The following is a 20,843-nucleotide window of genomic DNA, read 5'->3' on the forward strand; positions in this document are numbered from 1 at the left end:
AGCATTCATGTGAGACTTTGTTCGGGGCATTTATCGACTGACTGGGAGATTGGCTTGGCGTGTTAATACCTGTGTGTGTGTGAGTGTCTGTAGATTGCTGTAGATTCTAACCGTGGCAGGTGCAGACAACTGAATGTTTGTATTAGCATGAGGTGCCAGGATCAAAGGTGCAGTGAAGGTTGTTGTTGTTGGTGTGTGTGTGTGTTTGTTGAGTCTCCGATGACTCCAAAAAGAAAATTCAGCAACCTTACATAACAAGGCAATCACGAAATGTAAAGTTACTGTGTGCCTGCAGTGAGACACCCAAGCTGCAGTTGGGGAGAAATATGTTTCCTTTATTGAGCCTAAAAATAACACCGGAAAATAAATAAATGCTGTCCGACTGAGGAAAGACGCTGATTCAGTTATCGCCTCAAACCACATTTCTAATCAACCGACTGGCTCGCGGGGCTTTACACAATCACCTGAGCCGCCAGCAAGCGCTCCTACACACTCACACTTGACTTACATGCACATGCACAATCACGCCGACGCGCACAATGTGTATCAACTCTCACGTACCTACGGTGATGTGCTCATCTCACACACACACACAAGGATTCCACACAGACAAACGTGTATTCAGGCAGAGTGGTAATAGCGTCTGTTCCTCACAAGAAGAATGTGACTAAAGATCCCCAGGGTTTACAAATCAGCCAGCGATCGTGCTCATAGAGACGATAAAGCAAAACTGCGACAGCAAAGAAAATTGGAAAATGTACAAGAATTCATTCGAGACGCTGCCGTGTTTCTGCTGAATGTTTCCATCACTTTCAGGCAAAGTCATTGTGGTGTTTGGGCGCCAATTCAGCCAAGCGAGCTAGACTCACTTAGCCATACGTTTGATTTAACACCAGGAGGAATGATCTAAATGACGACACAGTTCTGTTTCTGCTGTAAAAACACTGAGCAACTTCAGTGTTTCTTTACTTATGACACATTTACACGTCTTCTCTTACACAAGATCTTGAAAGGCGTAACATGAACTTGGCAGCTGCTCACGTCTAAGATGGCAGACTGCGGCAGGGGAAGAATCTTCTGCACCAGAGAACACTTGAAATCAATTAATGTCTTCAAAGAGGAAGAGCAGGAAGGAGCGAGAAAAAGAAAATCATGAATCTGGAGGAAGGAAACGATCAAGAATGTCTGAATCAAAGAAGTCTGGACCAAGCCAGGCTTATCTGCCTTCTAGTATTTGAATGGGTCTATCATTTGTCCTTGTCCCTGTGTGTGTGCGCTTAGAAACTTTTTCCGCCCCCGCATTAAGCCCGTCGGTATCAGCTCAGTGTTTTGGGCCTCCTGCAGGAAGAAATGACGTTTCCTGCTGAGCGTGCGATAGAGATGAGGCGGTGTTGACATCGCTGCTGGCTGCTTCCTCAGACAGCCGGACCCACCGCCGTCTTTTTGATATAGTCCCACCGCCGGAGTGTGTGTATGGGGAGGTAGGCTACGTCAACACAGACCGGGCTTGAATAAAAGAGCGTGTGTGTGTGTGTGTGTGTGTGTTTGTGTCGCCGTGCGTAGTTCCGTCAATACTGTCCGAGACGTGCGCAGCTGTTCATTTTCCAACTTTCCCTCTAATTTAGCATCTTGTAATTACGCCGACTCAATTTATGCAGATTTCGAACTGATTATGGTTTTTACACGACCTCAATCCGAGTAGCGTGTGAGTGTGTGTGTGTTTGTGTGGGACACAGAGAGTCGGTCAGCATTAGAGCCACAGACACACATGCCTCTCCTCCAAACTGCAGTCACCACACTACCTTTTTTTTTTAGCCCCGGCGTCTACGTCCAGCATTCTGCTTGGTGGATCATCCGCGGCCAAATGGCGTCTTTACACCCGCGTGTGTGACGAAACGATCACACTTTAATGAGTCCCCCCCTCTCCGCAACCAGAGACAAGGAGCCTCGTCGCCGGCTTGTGCTATAAGGCTTCTGTGATCTTAGACTATCACTTTCTGCAGCACGCCATCTGAAGCCAAACCTGCCACGCTCCAGCTGTTACTATGGAGATGCCAGCTCAACCAAAACAAAAACAGAACAGAAAATAAGAAGCCTCAAACAACAGCAGTGCTCCGACAGCCAAATCTGGTTTGGCAGCATCTCTCACTCTCTTATCTCTCTCTCTCTCTCTCTCACTCTGTCTCATCTGGGCACTGGACCTGTTTATTCAAAGGCAAATATTGATTTGGAGAAGTAAATGAACTGGCACGTCTCATGGAGATGAAGGGAAGGAATTCATCAGCTCCTTAAGACGACAGGTCCTGTAAGGACTCACAATGATGGGAGCCCAGCCAGGGCGGCTGCAAATGGCCGAGCCTCTGGCCTGGTCAAGAAGCAATAGTGTTGATGTGTGGTTGGCAGAGAGAGGGAGAGAGAGAGAAGAGCAAGAGAGCAAGAGAGAGAGAGAGCACTTCAAAATAAGCTGTGAAATGTCGTAGGCGTTGTAATCCTGCCATCGTACTTAAAAGGCTATTTCAGCCATTTGTCTTTACACAAAAGCTGAACCAGGAACACACAGATGTTCTGTGCCATCAACAAACACATAAACCAGCTGTCTGTTATTTAATCTTTAGGTTTGTAAAGAACCAACCATGTTCTGAGTGAGTATGTTCTCTGTTCTGTGTCATTTCCGTATGTACTTCTCTCAGCACACTGCCTGCAGAAACGCACACAAAAACAATGGGCAGTGTCTGTGCACCTATTTCCAAGAATGTTCACTTGATGAAAATGACAATTGCATCTCAGACCAACATGGCCAATGACAAACAGTGCAGACAAGGTGACAGGAACAGGTTAGACCGCATCACCCTTACCAATCCTGTTCCTCAGGGCCTGCAGGCTCCAGGAAGACGCCACCTTACGTGAGCAAAAAAGCCTGTGAAGGTGAGTGTGTGTGTGTGTGTGGGTGTGGCGGGAGTGACACTGAACAATGAACCTGCAGGCCAGAGTTTGTTTACCAGAATGTCACCAACAGCACGCACGTCCACATCTCCCCGTACCTCTGATTGCACAGACGAAGACAAACGAAGGACTAACAAAGAGCGAGCAGGAGTGGAATAAGTGGGAACAGAGATTTAATCAATTCACATCTGCCTCTAGAAGATTAGTAATTAGTCTACTGTGCAGCAAAGGAATGAATGAAAACACAAACACCAACCAAATGGTTTGTTTAATTATAGTTATTAGATACATTAGATGCAAAGATTCATCAGATTAAAGATTATAGTTTCCTCCAGTCTAGTGTAGTCAGATGATCCAGTTACCGACTCCCTCACACCATACAAGCATCTGGATCTATTCTATTATGGATTAGACTAGATTAGATTTGAATGATTTGATTGAATTATGTTATGTTGAATTTAATCAGATCGACTAGATTCGGTTGGATAGTGTTTAAATTAGATTAGATTAGATTACATTGTTCTTTGTTGCTGATTGACGGAAAACAAATGTTATGGAGCTAAATTACTGTGGCTGACAAAATTGAAAAGCTAACAGTGGGAACATTGCATAGTAAAAACACACAGCCACAAGGTAAACCCGCTCACACAGGGCGCCTGCCCAACATGGTAACCTTGGAGCACTCAGGTTCTGCTTCACTGCTCACTTTCGGCCTGTGTGTGTGTGTGTGCGTGTGCGTGTGCGTGTGTCAGAAAAAACTGAAAGTGTTTCTGGCCAGAACTTTACATTTCCATAACACATCATCACCAGTCTGGTCCATTAGTAGATGTAGAGTTTTGCTTTCACCTCGTCTGAATGCTACACCTAATGAAAAGGATATCAGGGTCATTAGAGTGGAGAGCTCTGTGGAGCTCATTCTGAAAGCGCTCTGATTTGGTGCTCGGAGTGAAAGGGCTGAATTCTGCAGGGGCATATCACAAGGCTGAATTCTATTAGTTTGCCATCATCCTCATTCAACCTCACATTTATAATGGAATCTGTGAAGATGCTCCATTTTCCCCTTTATAACCGCTCGCTCTTGCTCTCTCTCTCTCTCACTGCGCCCGCCCCCCCCCCCCCCTATGATAAGGTCACAAGGTGTTCTTTGAAATGCTCTTGAACTACTATAAGAAGAATGTCTTTGAGATATTGAGACACTTCATTAGATGTTGCCTAAGAAATATGGTGGTTATCTCATTTACATACTAGAATCTCAGACCCGTAGGAGTTTTTACACCTCCATGCCAACTTGCTTTGAAGGAGTTTGTCTGCGAGTGCATTGGCAAAGGCAAAATCGGTGAAAATCGGTGGAACAGCATCTGTGTGTCTGATTGTGTGCACATCCTGGACCCATTAGCCAAACTCCTTCCCCTCTGGCACACATCAACACACACACCCACATCCACACAGGACAGCAGTAGGACATGAAGGCTGTGCTAGAGGACAGGACGTGGTCGGCAGAAATACCTGCTGCACTCCCTCAGCATGAATCAATCTCTGGGCTAATACTGCTGCCATTTATGGAGCCTCTCCCTCTCTGTCTGAGCGACTGTTTTGCCCCCCCGAGAGGACACATTTAATTATTCATAGCCTCCCACTGTCACCTCATTTTTCCGGAAGGCCGGTCGGGATCCCTACTGCTTGCAAGTTCTGGCTTGCCTGCTTCCTACTGGGCACGGATACAGAGTTGCGTCACTATGGTGCACGGTTACTGTGACTCCTACAATAACGGACAAAGAACCTCTGGACTCATGCAGAACAACTGCCACTTATGGTTTCATTAAAGGCTGCAACTGATCATTATTTTAATCACAATTACCCAACAGGTAATGTTTATATCAATGAAGCGTTTAGCACATGAATTGTTAGTAACAGTGCTATGAATAATGTCACCCAGACCAATGTTTAAAATTCAAATGATCACACTTAACAATCAATTTACAATGAGAACAGCAAATTCTGACATTTGAGATGTTGTGACCTGTAGCTCTGCAGCACTTCGGGGGGATTTCATTTGATCTCTTGATGTTTTTCTCTCTTAAATGCGATCTGTGATTTAGTTTCAGTCTCTCATTTTTCTTTCTTTCTTTCCTTCCAGTCTATCACAGCGCTGACAAACAACTCACTCACACTCCCATTCACACCGACGGGCAATTTTGAGTTTCCAATTCAGCAAAACTGGAGGAATGGAGGATGGAGGAATCTCACAGAGAAAGCCAGCAGTAAGAATCCACACCAAATCCTTCTAACTCTCTTTCCCTCCTCCTTCTTCTTCTTCATTCTGCCTCTTTCCATTCCTGAGATGCGCTTGTAAACCACGCAGGGGGAAGAGGTCTAAATCTACGAAGTGAGCCTCGTCTTATTGGCGACGGGGAGATCTCATCGATTCAGACGTGACACAGGGAGAATACAGACGAGCTGTCAGAAGTTCGGCGAATTCATTCACAGGGCAAAGAAATCGCAAAGTCAACCAGTTTGTTTCATCTCATTACACAGCACCGCAGCACAGAAAGCACCTCTGGCCCCCGCAGAAGTCGAACGGAGCCATGGGATAAGAAGGTATACCTCAGAAAAGAGCCTTAAAGAGAAGCTGAGTGAAATATGGCAGAGAGAGGGGGGAAGGTTTTCCTCTAAACTTTCTCTCCAGCTCCATCCTGTGTAAATCCTATTAGAAGGGGAGGAGGATTAACCCGGTCCACCTTGCACAGACTGTTTCACCCTGATAACATATAAAAACTTCAGTCGCACCGATGTGTCTCTGTGCTGCAGCGATCACGGCTTCATTTTCCACGATTGAGACATTTCCTCTAACGTCGGCAACTACAATCGTCTATAAAACGTGAACCAAAGAAGAGACACATCACCCCCCCCCGAAAAAGGTCTTTAAAGAGCCCCTTGCTCATCCTCCCACTCTGTCAGCTGGGAGGCATTCCTGGCATCTCAGAAATGTTTCCCGCCTTCAAATCAGCCTTCCGGCCGGTCGACAGGGTTACGCTTCCTCTTTGATGTAAAGGCGAAGGAGGCGAGCCACAACTAAACAACCTCATCTGGATGGGACGGAGAACACGGGGAACACAAAGGTCACAAACCGGACTACATGGAATGTACCAGGAACGAAATTCAGGTGGATAATGTATCTAAAATAAACAATTTACAGTCCAACAGCAATATTCCTACATGTAGTTCCCTCCTCTCACAGCTCTCTCTCAGTCTCGGGTGTAAAAGTCAAACTGTTTCTCCGTATTTACACCAAACATGATTCTCATCTGACATCTTGATCTGTGACACTAGTATTTCTGACAGCAACACACCAGCTGGGCGGGACGTTAGCGCGCCAAAGCCCCGGTGACTGACGCAGACAAGGGAGACGTAAAATCAAAGACCCCTTCAGCCTCTTCCTGTCCGCGCTCCTACTGATTCGTCTCACCCTGTGACACGAGAACAAGAGTGGAAATGGCACAGAGAGCCATCAAACTCACTATTCCCATCCCTGTCGATAAAAGGCCTCCCTTGCTCCTCACCTTCTCCACTGCCTGGATTTTAAAAATGCAGTTTGCTCCAGGGCCAGGGATTCCAGCCCCCTACACACACACACACTCTCAGCCCAAAGGGGCTCAAAGGCCAACCCGTATCGACATTTGAGATGGAATTATGCACAGATAATGCTCTGGCGCTGGTGCTGCATTGGCAAAGCTTGTATGGCGTCGGCCCTTAGAGAGAGACGGGTGGGCTTTTACTGTGAAAGAACTCGCTGTAAATCCCACTCATGAAAGCCCCGAGGCTGCGTGTAACTGTTCACCGTGTGTGTGTGTGTGTACTCTCTGATAACCAGTTCATCTCATCACACAAATCCACCATAATCTGGCCAACCTTTCTCATATTTGGAGAAGCACTAAAGCCTGAGGGAACCACGCGATGCACAAGCTACGAGTGAGACTCTGACCTTTTATACGACGTAACGCCCCATCGCTCATCACCAGCAGAAGCTTTGTTCCGCACTGCAACCAGCGGGTCAAGAAAAAGCTTCTCCCGCTCGTGGGTATTTGTAGTTATGGGTTTATTATGGAGTATTGGCGGTGCTGTTTAAAGGAAACTGAAGCGAGGAAATTAAAAAAGACGGACTGCATGTTTAGCATAAACTGATTTCCTTCACACGTCCCTTGATTGATTCATGAGAGAAGCAAAGAGTAAAACAGTACAGAGAAGAGACACAACATAACACAAGCTACTGAAGTTTAACTAAGACTCCAAAGTTGACTTCTGGTTGACTGTAAGCCGAAGCTGTGACGAGTTTCATGTCCTTAGAGACGAACCGAGCCAAAGTATCTCACACTACTCTGATCTATTCATTGCTTTTAGAGACACCGGCATGTTTTTCTTCTGCGTTTACGGCGGTGCGATCGCCGAGCGTTTACCTGCGGCGGTGAGAGCAGAGCGGTGCTGCTTTGTGACTAAAGCGTAGCTCTCCTCTGCGCTCGGGTTAGGAATGCTGCTGATGTGCTGCCAAACCAAGCGAGGAGCAAACCCAGCGAGTTTAGCGAGGTCTGGCTGGAAGGATTAACATTACTGAGCTGCCTGGCTGTGCGTTGACAGTTGTGTTATGTAATCCGACTCTGCCGAAGTTGCTAGGCTGGTTGCACCGCCGGCACCACACCAGTTTCTCGCCGTGCTAGGATCTCAGGTCAGACACACACAGACTTGGCTTTATGCTTCAAATCTACTCCCATTAAGCCCATAAATCCATTCAAACACTGAAATAATAATCAAGCAACGCTGGAATATCAGTAACTGACTTAGATTCATGCTAAAATCTATCAATGAAAATCCTCCTCCTTCATAAACGGCATCACTACTTATATTTCTATTCTTAAGATTCCTGTTGTGTGCCTATAAATCTATCGACTCCCACACACACACACACACACACAGACGACTCTTCTGTCTGCGTATAGTACACACCTACCTAGAGTGACAAAGAGGCGCACACCCAGTCGCTACACTTGTTGGCCGACTTAAAGGACTTGAAAATCTGACACACATTCTGTTGTCAGAGTTGATTAAACAAACTAGAGGATGCCGAGAACAGGTCGAGTGTTTGTCACCCGTTTACAGATGCTCTGCACGTTCAGCCGCAGATGAGCCGTGGACAATGCGCCGGCTTAGGGGGAATTACACACCGCACAATCGGACGAGAGAGAGAGAGAGAGAGAGAGAGAGGAGAGCTAAGCAGGGTGAAGATGTACCATTGTACCAGCATCGTTGGTTCAAGTCCACCCCTGACCTCTCATCTGGTTCCCATCTCCTCGCCCTCTCCTGTGCCAGTCTCTCTCCCCTCTCTGTCCTGCTGAAGTCTACACAGAATACAGGACGACGGCTCTTTGGTGCCGTGACGTGAGAGCTTTGACGCGCTTAGGTTACTGCCGACTCAGCATCGGCCCGTGTCGTCCCAGCCTGCCGGGGTTCTCAGGCTCCGGTGACAAACAAAAGCAATTCAGAAGTTTCCTCCTTCCTCTGTAGCAGTTTAGCTCAGACATTAGCGTATTTTCAAAGCAATTCAGGTTCTTCCTCCTGCTGTGAAACGTTGCATTACCGACTTCAAATTCATCCGACTAAAACGCTGATTATTCCACAATTAGTTTAGAAAATCTGCCTGGATGCAGTCACTGTAAGATTACTCCAGACCTTGATTATGCTATTGCAAATGGATTTAGTCAACCATGTAAGCGTTATAATCAGGAGTAATCCACCTACCTGCTCAACCGACTTGTGTCTCCACAGCGGAGGAAGCGGATCACTTTTCAGCCCGTGAGCATGTCTACATTCGTACTCGAGGGTTCATCCAAAGGCATCAGTAATCCACATTTTGTCAGGTGTATTCCATTACTGCACCGGGCCGGGTCAGGACTAAGACCTGGATTAAACATCTCACCAGGAGCACGAACCGGAGTGAGATCACTGAGGGACAAAGCCGTGTAGGAAGATGTAAAGTCTACAGGCACGACTCGCCGAATACAAAAGGAAACCCGGGAACTACAGCGGAGGGGAACATAATTACAGAGACGGCGAATGGCAGCCACGTTTGGAGATAATAGCCAAAATGTTTGCGGCGACACAGACTAAAATAATTGAGCTGGAAAATTGGAATTGCACAGTTTGAGGCCTGCGTTGTTGGATATTCTCGTACGTTGCCGCAGGGTGTGCGCGGGGACGAATCACACATCCTCTGGGACCAAAATACAGACATTAAGGAAAGAGTTAATCAGAAATAAGAGACTATTTTGGGGGAGGATGTTGCACGTACCAACAGCAATCCCTTAGAGTCTTGATTGTACTTATAATCATAACACAGGGGCTAAAGCTCTATTGGCAGTGGGAGGTTCTCATGGAAAACACAAGAGGTAAATGGTTCTGTGTGTGGTTATGCAGAGGACGCTTTGCAATGTTTTCTGCCTTCACAGCTTCATTTATGATCTAAAATCAAATCATCTTTCCTCTTTGTTTGGCTCTCGTCTGCGTCTGTCACAGCTCGTTTGACTGGCAGCTTAACGAGCGGCCCGGGCTCCGATCTGTTTACCTGGCACAAAGGTTGCTTCTGTGCCCGGGACGATTGAGAACGTGAGAGCATCCATTTAATAACGCTGGAGGTCCCCGCCTGGAGGCCAGGGGTTGTGGCATAACAAATAGCACCGCCGCTAAACTCTAGGACCACTGGGAACGACGGGATGATACTCGTAATTAAATCTAATTAAACACGGGGGGTTTGTCACAGCATCGCAGCATTTAATGGAACACACACACACACACACACACACACACACACACACACACACACACACACACACACACACACACACACACACACACACACACACACACACACACACACACACACACACACACACACACACACACACACACACACACACACACACACACACACACACACACACACACACTTTGTTACATCGCCATGGTTTCGCCGACCTTGCCTCTTTTATCTACTAAATATGAATTTTACTGGATTTGTGTGCTTGGCAGTTATTAATGACAAACTGGAGCCTCTCATCATGCGTCTGCCCTTCATTCACGCCGATTGCATGACGGCCGACGCTGGCCGCTCTCCAAACGCAAGGTCAAGAGGTGAACGTGAAAGAAAGAAAGAGAGGGAGAGAGAAGTAGAGAGAGAGAGGGAGAGAGGCTGCCAGCGACTTCAACAACCTCTGCTCTTACATCTCACAGGAAAGGAGTCTCTCACACACAAGTTCACTTTGCAGAAGGCCTATATCTGACTGATTCATCTCTATTTTGGTGTGTAAACCACATTTGGCACATGGACTCAGACCCCGACCCTCTGCTATTGTGCAAAAGCAAACGGAGGACTGGCAGGTTTCTGCTGTGCCAGATGGAAGCTTGATACGGAGGCAGCATGTTGTCTGTTTTTGTTGCCGATTTGCTTATGCACACTTTTCTGCAGACAGAAGAAGAAAGAACTCGGAGGAGACAGCAGCCGCACAGAAGCAAAGAGGCACCGTGTTCTGCGGTGAATGCTGGAGGCAAAGTATGAAGCCGGAATTACAAACTTCAGGGAATTTCTACATTGTCTGACATAAAAAAAAAACAAAAAAACAAAACGATTACGTGAAGAAAACTGTTCACACTTCTTTGTCTTGGTTTTCGCCCACGACCTCGTTGGAGTTGTACCTCCGTCCAAAGAAATTACAATAATAATCCTAATCCCTGAGTCAGACTTACCTTGCCAGTAGTTTTGGTGGTGTTGCTGCTGTTGCTGTTGCTGTTCAGGCTGGGCTCCTCGTGAACTTTGTCCAAGAGCCACAGCAGGAACTCCAGGGCGTCGTGCTGAGAGTTCCCTCGAAACTGAGAGCCATACTTTGCCACTATACTCTGAGGACGAGAAGGAGAAAGAGGAGGAGGAGATATCATAAGTAATCCATCACGTTAATAATAGTCACGAAATCAAAACATACAGATCACACGGACTAATACAGGATTTCATGTTCTCATTTGTAAATCAGTTGGGCTTTAAAGCATTGAGAGAAGAGGTGCAGGAGATGTTTCGCTCTCCTTTCATCACTTAATCCACAGCCATTTAATAAGAACATCCGCCAGGAGATATTTGGTTTTGATAAGATCATACAACAAAGTGCTTCCTCATTCTCTTTGTACACTGAACACTTGAAAACTCTGGAAACTGACAAGTCCATTTTTCACTGAAATGAAGGTCCAGACAGCCTTCCTGACCGGACCAGGACAGCGTCATCGTGACGTGCAGTAGCTGTGTTCAGACGTGATTCATGTTCACCTGGACTCAACTACATATGCATGAACGCCTCACATTCACACTACAGGGTGGATCTGATTTTTAGACGCATCTCCCCATCTGTGGTCACGCTTCATAGGAGAACAGTCAGATCTGAGTTTTTGTTGGGCTTCAGCACGCAGGCATCGATCCCTGACGTCTGTGTGTCAGTATTTTGCAAGAAGGAAATGTAGGAATTGGTGCCAGAGATAACAGCAGCCAGTGGAAAGTGGACTTTTTCTTTTAAATGTATTATTTAAAAGCACAGGAGGCCTCGTTGTATCAATAAGGAACAAACTTTTTCTTATACGCAACAACTCGCAGAGTCATCAGAAATGGATTGTTGTGCAAATATATATGAATATATTTGGTAATGTGGGAATACGGGAAGGTTTGGTGCAGATATCCACTTGGGTGAAAGGATGAATGTGAAGTCACGACGAGAACAGATCAGATCCGAGCAGAATATCACAGCGTTTCACCTTGTAGGGGTTCAGATGTACAATGAGGCACTTGACTAGACTACTGCTGGGGAAAGTGAAGCCTGATTATTAACACGGGCTGCAGACCAAAGGATGACTCATATGGAGGATTACGGAAAAATGACAGGAGTTGTCGGAAGAAAAAAAAAAGGAAAAGTTAGCCGGTGTGTCTGATTCAATTAGACTGAGCTGTGAGGAAATGAGGGAAAATGTCACACAGAACTAATGAAAGGGTTTACAACATGCTGGGTGGATACTCCTCATTTCTGTGTGTGTGTGTGTGTGTGTGTGTGTGTGTGTGTGTGTGTGTGTGTGTGTGTGTGTGTGTGTGTGTGTGTGTGTGTGTGTGTGTGTGTGTGTGTGTACACACACACACACACACACACACACAGGAGGGCATTACTCCACACTTCATTAAAAATCATCACATCATACTTCCACTATCCTGCTGCATCTATATATAACACACACACGCACATATACACATACACACACACACAGGATGGAGACAGCCCACTAATGAGCTTCATCGCAACACGGGACAGCGCTGACAAGAGGATGGAGAGAAGAGAGGGACAGATGGAACTCTCTATCAAAGGGAAAAGTGAAAAACTGACTGAACACAGAGAGAGAGGACAGAGAGGAAGAGAGAGAGGGGGGGGAGAGAGAGAGAAGAGGATGATTTCCAATAACCTGCTGTGTCTGGGAACAGAAACCATGATGACATCAAGAGGTTATGGATTTTCTTTTTTAGATGAGTGAACTCTCCTTGTCCTTCTCGTTTGTTTTCTCCACACATCACGTCCACTTCGCTTGTGTGTGTGCGACTGTGTGTGTGTGTGTGTGTGTGTGTGTCGGCGTGTCACAGCTGGATAACCACTATGATGATTCGCTTTAAATCGGTGAAGACGTGCTCCAGCCGTTGTGTTTTTGAAGTTATCTTGTTCGCCGAGGAATTAAATGGGGGAAATTGTACAGAGACAGAAATGAAAGAGAGGCGAGGAAGAAGAGTAGCAGCTCTGTCGATCTACTCAGTGCCTCTTCAAACACCGGCAGAGGTGGACTGAGCGCGGCTCTGCGGGGATCTAAAGTGTTTGTTGAGCAAACACTTCAGAGGGAGTCAGGAGAGGGCGGATGTAGGGGTCAAGCTGAGGGCCGTTTGGAGCGTTTTGACAGGATCACAGGTACAAGTGCTGACGCAGTGTTTTGGTTCTCAGTCTGAACCTGAATGAGACCTGGTTGAGCATTTTTAGACCCCCGCCCCAAAACAAATAGAGGTTTCATGCAAGAACAGAAGGAAATGAAGGAGAGAAAACAGACTGATAAAAGACGCAGCAGTCAACACAACAGGAGGTCGTGACCTCGGAGGGGTCAGCTGAGGGCGCTGCAGGGGAGCCCTGCAAACACACACACACACACACACACCTGCCCTTTGTTTCACCTCACCACAGCGTCCCCGCCGACCCACCGTCCATCCTCCTATTCTGTAAACCATCACGGGCGCTGGAAGGGCAGGATTTTGCTATAAACACAAATCAAGTAAATGACCCTCCTCCTCCTCCTCCTCTGCCTCTTCCTCCCCCTGTCCCTATAAAAGTCATTTACACCTCCTATCCTCATTGGGGTCGAGCCCGCCAAACAAGTCTGGATGGATTCCTCAGCGACGGACAAAGATACTGACAAATAATGACGGGGCACGACCTTTAGATGTCCCATACGTAAACACACACACACACAGAAAGATTCACACACTACTCTCCCCCCATCCACAGGTGCAGCTGGAATGAAGCTAGACAGAATCCGTCATTACTGGCTGCTCCATTTGCCGTTTCATTTCTCAGAGGTCCTCCGTCGCCGGCTCACCTCTGCTGTCAGAGCCGAGCGGACGGCGGGCGGGCGGTCATCACTTACTGCCTCCACCTCCCCTACTCTCTCACCACTCTGTTTCATCCATCTCTCCCCCCACCGTCTCCTTTCCTTCCTCTCTATCATATAACAGGAACCCTCCCTTCACTAATCCATCCCAGCTGAGCTCCTGTCACCCCTGGAGAACACACACACACAGACACACAGACACACACACAGACATACACACACACACACACACACAAGCTTTTCAAGGTACAAGCTACTCATGATTATAAGTAGTAAGGATACAACCAAGCTACTCTCTAAATAAAGTCTAACTACACTGCAAGCTCCTGAGAAAGTAGCTAAATACATTGAAGTTACTTTTATTAAAGAAATGTTAAAGAGGCTAAATGAGGCGACTGGACAGAGCGATGCATTCTGGGATATGTATCATCTACATTGTTTTGAAAGAGTAGCTGTAATGTCAAAGCTACGGAAAAATGTAGTTAGTCAGTGGCTAATCCCTGGTAACCTCTCCAGGAAGTCAGCAACTTTGACCTCTTCACTCTCTGATGCTTCAATAACCGCTGGGTGAGACTCAGACCAAACATCACCGATTGGTTGTCGCTGCAGCAACCGCATAGCTCCTTCTCCAAGTAGACTAGATCTGAATTGCGTTCCAACTGTCTAAACTAATCCCCCGGTCTTCCTGTGTCGTCCAGAGCCACAGTGGATTCATCTCCACCACAATGCAAAACAAACGTCTATTTGGGCGACGCTTTGAAATGGGAGATAAACGTGTCAGTGGGTCGCCGCTGAAACAAAGCCGTGCGTGTCCCAGATCAGAGGATTTACAGACGATCAGGAGGGAATAAGAGCAGGTAAGATGCGATGGATGTAATCGTCTCTCCTACAGCTGGGGACGGATTCCCCTGGCTTCTGCTGGAGCCGAGTGTGAGCCGGTGTGTGAGCGAGCGTGCGTGTGTGTGTGTGTTACGAGAGCACGGAGCGCCTAGGCAACCTGCATCCGTCATAGTGCCGGGTGCTGCGTGAATGCTTTTGCCCGTGTGCCAGAACATGCTGCTTCCGTGCATTTCCCTTTATGAAGATAAAGTAGGAAACTCATCCCAGACCCTCTTCCACGACCGGGCGATCGTAGTCTGCGTCCCACAAGTGTAAAGATTGATTCCGGTGGCTTCCAACGGCGCGTCGCTCGGCCTCGGCGCATAAATCATAGCAGGGATAATAAACCCGTGGAAAATGTCCTCATATCATAGTGCTTACACAGACGCAGACTCTCTTCTCCCTGCCTTTCTGTTCCGTCACAGTGCTGGAGGTATAATGAAGTGCCGCTGACTTGACTCATGGGAATCTATGCTGCTTCCAAATGTCGTATATCTACACAAATACTGTGTGTTTTTGGGTCAATGGGCCACTTTCAGATCAAAGGCTCCACGTTAAGTGAGGAAATGCTTCACACAGAACTATCTGGAGTAGGAATGATGCGGTTCCTTCAGCAGGTTCTCCTCACTGCCACAACGCTTCAAGTACAGTCCAGATGAATGAAAAAGCCAAAACTTTACCAACACAAACAAACACCAACACACACAACACAAGGCAAGGAGCCCAGGTGATTATTTTCTTTGTTATTGGTGTTGGTGTTTTCTTGAACGACTTAGACGATGTATAGCAAAAGGGAGATCTAGAGAAGGAAAATGATTCAATCCATAACTCAGAAGGAAAATTGTGAGCAACCTTTCTGTGGCTTCTGTGTAATCAATCAGCAGCAGCTCGCCTGATTGAGCCGTGAAGCTCCACCAGCAGTTACCGGGCCATCACACAGCACAATGTCTGGAGTGAGGGCTAGTAAACAGCTCAGGGAACAGTTCCATGGACAAACAGGTCCTACTTCTTTGGTACATTCCTGAGAAAAGTTTGTTTCTCATTTGATGTTGTTGCAATTTTTCGATATTGTTGTAATTCAATTGAATCACATCAAACTGAGGGCCAGACCCAAAATTGAGTCCAGGTGGTTCATATACCTGTGTGTGTGTGTGTGTGTGTGTGTGTGTGTGTGTGTGTGTGTGTGTGTGTGTGTGTGTGTGTGTGTGTGTGTGTGTGTGTGTGTGTGTGTGTGTGTTACATAACTGACAGGGAGAAGGAGAGTGCTAGAGTGGTCGTAGAAGAAGAGCAGAGACGAGAAGAGACAAACAAACCATTGGTCTCTCTCCCTCTGTCACACATTTCCTGCCCTCCCAGACACTAAAATGACTTCACACATCAGGTTCATCTCCCCAGCAGACCCCAAACTCACTCTGCTGGCCTCCACACTGCACAACGTCAAGCACGGAAAGATGGATTCAGGCTCCTCTCTTTGATTGGAGTGGTTTCTGTATCATTACTGTGTTGTTAAATCAATCTTCAGGTCAGAGGTGTAAAGCGGTAAAAAGATCACTTCCTCATCAGCAGACGGTGATGCAGACAACATTTTAATGAATCACTCCAAAGAATGCGTTCACTGGCATTTCAGCATTTGAAATGTTTGATCTTTAGATACAGCGCCTCCATTAGGCCAATCACTGTCTCTGTTAAGGGCAGCGGCAGAAGGCAGACTTGTCACGTCAACTGAGCTCATGGTGGAAGATCCATGACTTGTAAACATTTAACCTCTACTCATGGAACCTGTTCCTACATTAAATGCTCATAATGGAGCTCAAAGGGTTCAGTTGTTGACACTGTGTCAGTATCGATGTCTTGAATTACAATTAGACAATTTACACAGCTATTAAATTATATTTGTTTGGTGTAATTGCTGTCAGATTCTAGATGGACGACACATTATTTCTGATTGATCAATCATGTGATTGACACCGGACCACTTTTCCAGGTAATCAGAACATTCTCTGCCATTTCAATTTATTACAAACACACTTTTCAATATAAGGCAGTCCAATAATCCAACAATTGGCACAAACTGAGGCTCGACACGTCGCTGACAGAAGAGACACAAAAGACTTTGATTCAAGAGAAAACATAGAACTATCTCCAAACTGAAAACATGTCAGAATGTAAGTGCAGACTCGCCACTGAAGCTTCAGAAAAGCCCTGTGGTCATCCTACTGTCTTCAGCAGAGACATTACTGTGATTCTGACCGACACGCTCATGTCTCATCGTCTCAAAGCAAAAAAAAAAAGTTAGCTCAAAATTATAAACTTGGTAGCTGAAGCAAGAGCCTCAAATTTGACATTTGTGCGTTTGAATTGTGCCAGAATTCGACAAAGTTGTCTATCCCATTTACGTATTACAGACAAGGGGGCTCTTTCATGGATCACAGGAGGGATGATGGTGTTACTGGAAATCCCCCCGCCCTCCCTCCCTCTCCCTCCCTCTCTCTCGCTGACTGCACACCATTGGTGCCATCTCAGCAGGGGGTCCTCCCTCTCCGCTTAAATGCACTGGGAGAAGGATTCTTTGTGCTACAGTAAACATTCTCTCTCAGGCTTCGCCCTGGGACGAGCAGACAGACACAAATCAAGGCGCCGACACGATGGGACGAGGTGAAACGGGGGAGGGAAGGACACATTTTCTTTTTATGGCTGCCAACTTGGATAAGAGTAAAGCATGGAAAGCAGTCAATAGCTCTGTTCAAACACAAGGTGACTCATTTAAACAGTGAGCTCAATTGCTAAAATGACTCTCTCCCTTCAATTAGGTGGGCATTATGTCGACGCCCACTCTATCAGCACACGGTGTTATTGAAAGGTTGAAATTGAGCTGTGACAGTGAGATGAATATTGACCCGATACCTGAACTCTGTATAACCTGTTTACTGCAGAATCACTCAGTACGTTCACGTGGACTCAATACTAGTATAATAGTCTTTGACCAATATATATGCAAGGAATCAATAGATTTCTGCCGCTCTCCGAGTATACATGATATGTTTCTAAATGGCAGTGTGAGGCGAGTCTGCCCATTGTGGAAAAGCAAGCGGCGGCTTACTCTGATTGAGAGGCTTACCTGCCTAAATAAAATCAATTTATAACTGCATAACTTAGGTCTGTTACTTAGTGTGAAGACATTTGTGCTGATTTCAATCATATTAAGGCTATTGGCACTGAAACCAACTGCCGAATCAATAAAGGCAAATTCATTCCATTTCACTTCTAACTTCTAAATTCAAGGCCTTAAATATATTGTCAAAAATCCCATTTTCAGAGTAGAAGAAGACAAAACACCATTGAATCACGAATCACACTTAACCCCAAAGGTTTGGAATGCTCTGCGCTCTATTTCTCTCATTATTAATCTATTAGTCATTCTCAGTCAAGGGTAAGGAACAAAGCCTTATCTAAAGCCTCCTTTGTCTAGGAATTCCGACTCATACTATTCTTTGCTTATTCCTGTGCAACTGTGTGTGTTTGTCCACTTGTGCATGCATGTGTATCCCCTCCCTGATAACTTCCGCCCCAGGGTGTTGATTCGTCTCAGTCAGCCGGATGGTTGAGTTCCATCCCGGAGGAAAGGCTGTGGGGCCATGCAGCACAGTCTCAAAACAGCCGCGACCACACAACGGACTCGACTGGAGCGACCAGAAGAATTCTTTGTGTTGGGAAGGAAGTGCAGTGTCGGTGCATAAGTTTCAGTTTGTGTTATCAATGAGAGATGAACATCTGACTCCCAACGCCTTGGCGTGACAGCCGGGGAATGCAGAACAACCACCCAGAGGTGCAGGATGTAGGGCAGGTGAACCAAGCAGAGACACTGGGGCCTTCATGCAATCAGAAACAATAACAACAATCTGCATAATGCCGACTAAAATCAAACCAAAGTGAAACCACCAGATGTACCTGTTCTGACCGCTGCTGAGGCTCCTCCCCCCCCTGACATACCGCAACGCCACCTGAGCTCTGGGAAATGTGTTACACAAGTCAACCGGTGCCCTTTGGACTTCAATAAAAGCGTACACCTGACTCATCCAACCAATCTCGTATTTGTTTCACCTTCGTATACAAGCCTGTTATTGCTGACAAATCCCCACAAAATCTCTCTTGTGACTTGAGTGCTGAGCTAGAAACGTGTGTCAGAGTGGAAGGGTGTTACAACCTGTGTGTTGTAACAGTTGAGGGAAACAAATGCTATGATTGTACAGAAGGGTGTGTAAAGTAGGACCTGTCAGAAGAGTGACAGGTTTACTGGAGTATCTGGCAGTAGTAACTCCACGCAGCCTCTTTTACTGCTTTGCCAATCGTCCAAGTGGCAAAGCAGCAAAGCATCAGTTCTAAGTGAGGGCCTGATGACTTGTTGGGTCAAACGAGTCACAGGTTAGAGTCACGTGCATGGAGGACGGCTCTGAAGCTGAAGATGCTGTAGCAGAGGTGACAGGGAACCTTCATGCATTTTGATTGCATTTTGAAACGTAATCATAAAGAGTGGTGGAGGTTAAGAGAGGGACTGAATTTGACTCAAATGGGTTTTTCTTTTTAGTTGTTCAGGTTCCATAGTATTGTTTCAACAGCATTTCAATGACTCCATTCACAACTAAGATAGATAGATAGATAGATAGATAGATAGATAGATAGATAGATAGATAGATAGATAGATAGATAGATACTAAACGTTTGAAGAAAGCAAAGTTATCTGTCAGTTCATTTGCTTCATCTGTTGGCATGGCAGACAAGAACATTAAAAAAAAGTGGGCAAAAGTGAGTGAGGCAACATTCCAAACAAAACACAGACGGTGACATCAGCAGTAACCTAGCCAGTAAAACAAACCCACCTTGAATTCCACGGAGAGCTGCGGCGTGTACTCCAGCGTCCACAGCGCCCGGACCAGCGACGCCAGCTGCTCGGTCACCTCTCCCCGGTTGCTCGGCGCCTCCTCGCCCCGCGCCTCCCCCGTCAACCTCCGCTGGCTGCCGTCCGGCTTGTACTGCTCCAGCCCCAGGTACTCCGCCAGCACGTCCGTGTTGCTGAGGCACTGAACCACGGCGTTCATGAAGCAGGTGTTCCCGTGGTTCTTCAGTCCCAGCACGCCGGGGGTCTTGTCGCCGTAGCACCGCGACAGCCGGTCTTTCACCGAGCCGTGAGAGGAGGACGCCGCGGAGCTGGTCCTGGCCGTGGCCTCCCTGGAGAGCGGGGCTCGCGCGTCCTTCGAGCCCCCCGTGGCGGCACTTTGCCTAAAGCCGCCTTCATCGTCCTCTGCGTCCGCCGCTTGTGCGTCGCTAAAGTGCGCCAAAGTGCCCAAAGTTTTAAGAACCCTGCTCATGAAATTCCCAAAAGATTTGAGCGATTTCCTCCGCACGAACCTCGTGCTTTTGTATTTCTTCTCTTTCCGATTAGTCGCTTTGGGTTTCATGGGTTGTTTTCTTACCTTGTTCTCCTTACGGGTATCCATGGCTGTGCTGTTATTATTACTGAACAGCACCGAGAGAAAATGAACCAGCAGAGACGCACCTGTCTGCCAGACTGGCTCCCCTCCTCCTCCTCTTCCTCTTTCCCTCTAACACGAAGCTGGTGCCGACTTGGTATCAGTAAGGCACATGACGACTAATATTCCCCTTGACATTCCTGGAATTCCCAGTGCGTTCTGATCACTGGAATTTAAAAAGCAGAGCCGCTTCCCTTCCAGGTTCGATCACACTTCCTCATCGATGTTTCCCAGCGTTGACTCTCTCCCACTCTCTCTCTCTCTCTCTCCCTCCCTCCCTCCTGTCTGAGCTCCATGGAGCGTGTTCCTATTTGGCGGATCCCATCTCGTCTCCGCCCCTCCGACATGCATTTAATTAACCTGCACCAAACGAGTTCACGACAATCAATGGCGGTCACGCTACTTTACAATCAGCCAGCGACGGGGAGTAAAACTTCACACACACCTGCTCTGCCCGCTCTGCCTGCTCGGTGACACGGAGAGAGCAGTCTGCATTAAGGAAGTTGTTTTTCTAATAGGTGTCAAACATTGTAGCCTTGATCTGCCCCCTGTAGGCCTCATTACAACACGGCCAGATAGGAAATCCTCCTCACTCCATTAGGAACTGGTGGGTGACAACTGGACCGTTCCTTGATACATTTACGGGACCAAAGTGAGGGTTAGGGGTGTAGTTTTTAGGGTAAATGCACAAATACACGGCTATATATATTCATAGAAATACGAGAAAGAAGTCAAACATTTCAGGGTCAATTGCTTGTCAGAAATGTCCTTTGCAAAGCA

General features: G+C 46.8%; 1 protein-coding gene across 1 annotated transcript in view; it reads right to left on the minus strand.

Annotated features, from left to right (window-relative positions):
- usp43a (ubiquitin specific peptidase 43a) overlaps positions 1-20,511 on the minus strand; it is a 66,604-nt gene extending 46,093 nt beyond the window's left edge. The window contains exons 1-2 of the mRNA XM_076171139.1: positions 19,413-20,511; positions 10,735-10,884 (exon numbers count right to left, since the gene is read on the minus strand). Of these exons, the coding sequence (XP_076027254.1) occupies positions 10,735-10,884; positions 19,413-20,030 (768 nt within the window). The 5' untranslated portion in view covers positions 20,031-20,511. The remainder of the gene's footprint in view (positions 1-10,734; positions 10,885-19,412) is intronic.
- Between the last annotated feature and the right edge of the window lie 332 nt (positions 20,512-20,843).

The sequence above is a fragment of the Genypterus blacodes genome, unplaced genomic scaffold (genome assembly GCF_046128005.1).
Source record: "Genypterus blacodes isolate CSIRO-AG114 ecotype Tasmania unplaced genomic scaffold, CSIRO-AGI_Gbla_v1 ptg000240l_1, whole genome shotgun sequence".
NCBI lineage: Eukaryota > Metazoa > Chordata > Actinopteri > Ophidiiformes > Ophidiidae > Genypterus > Genypterus blacodes.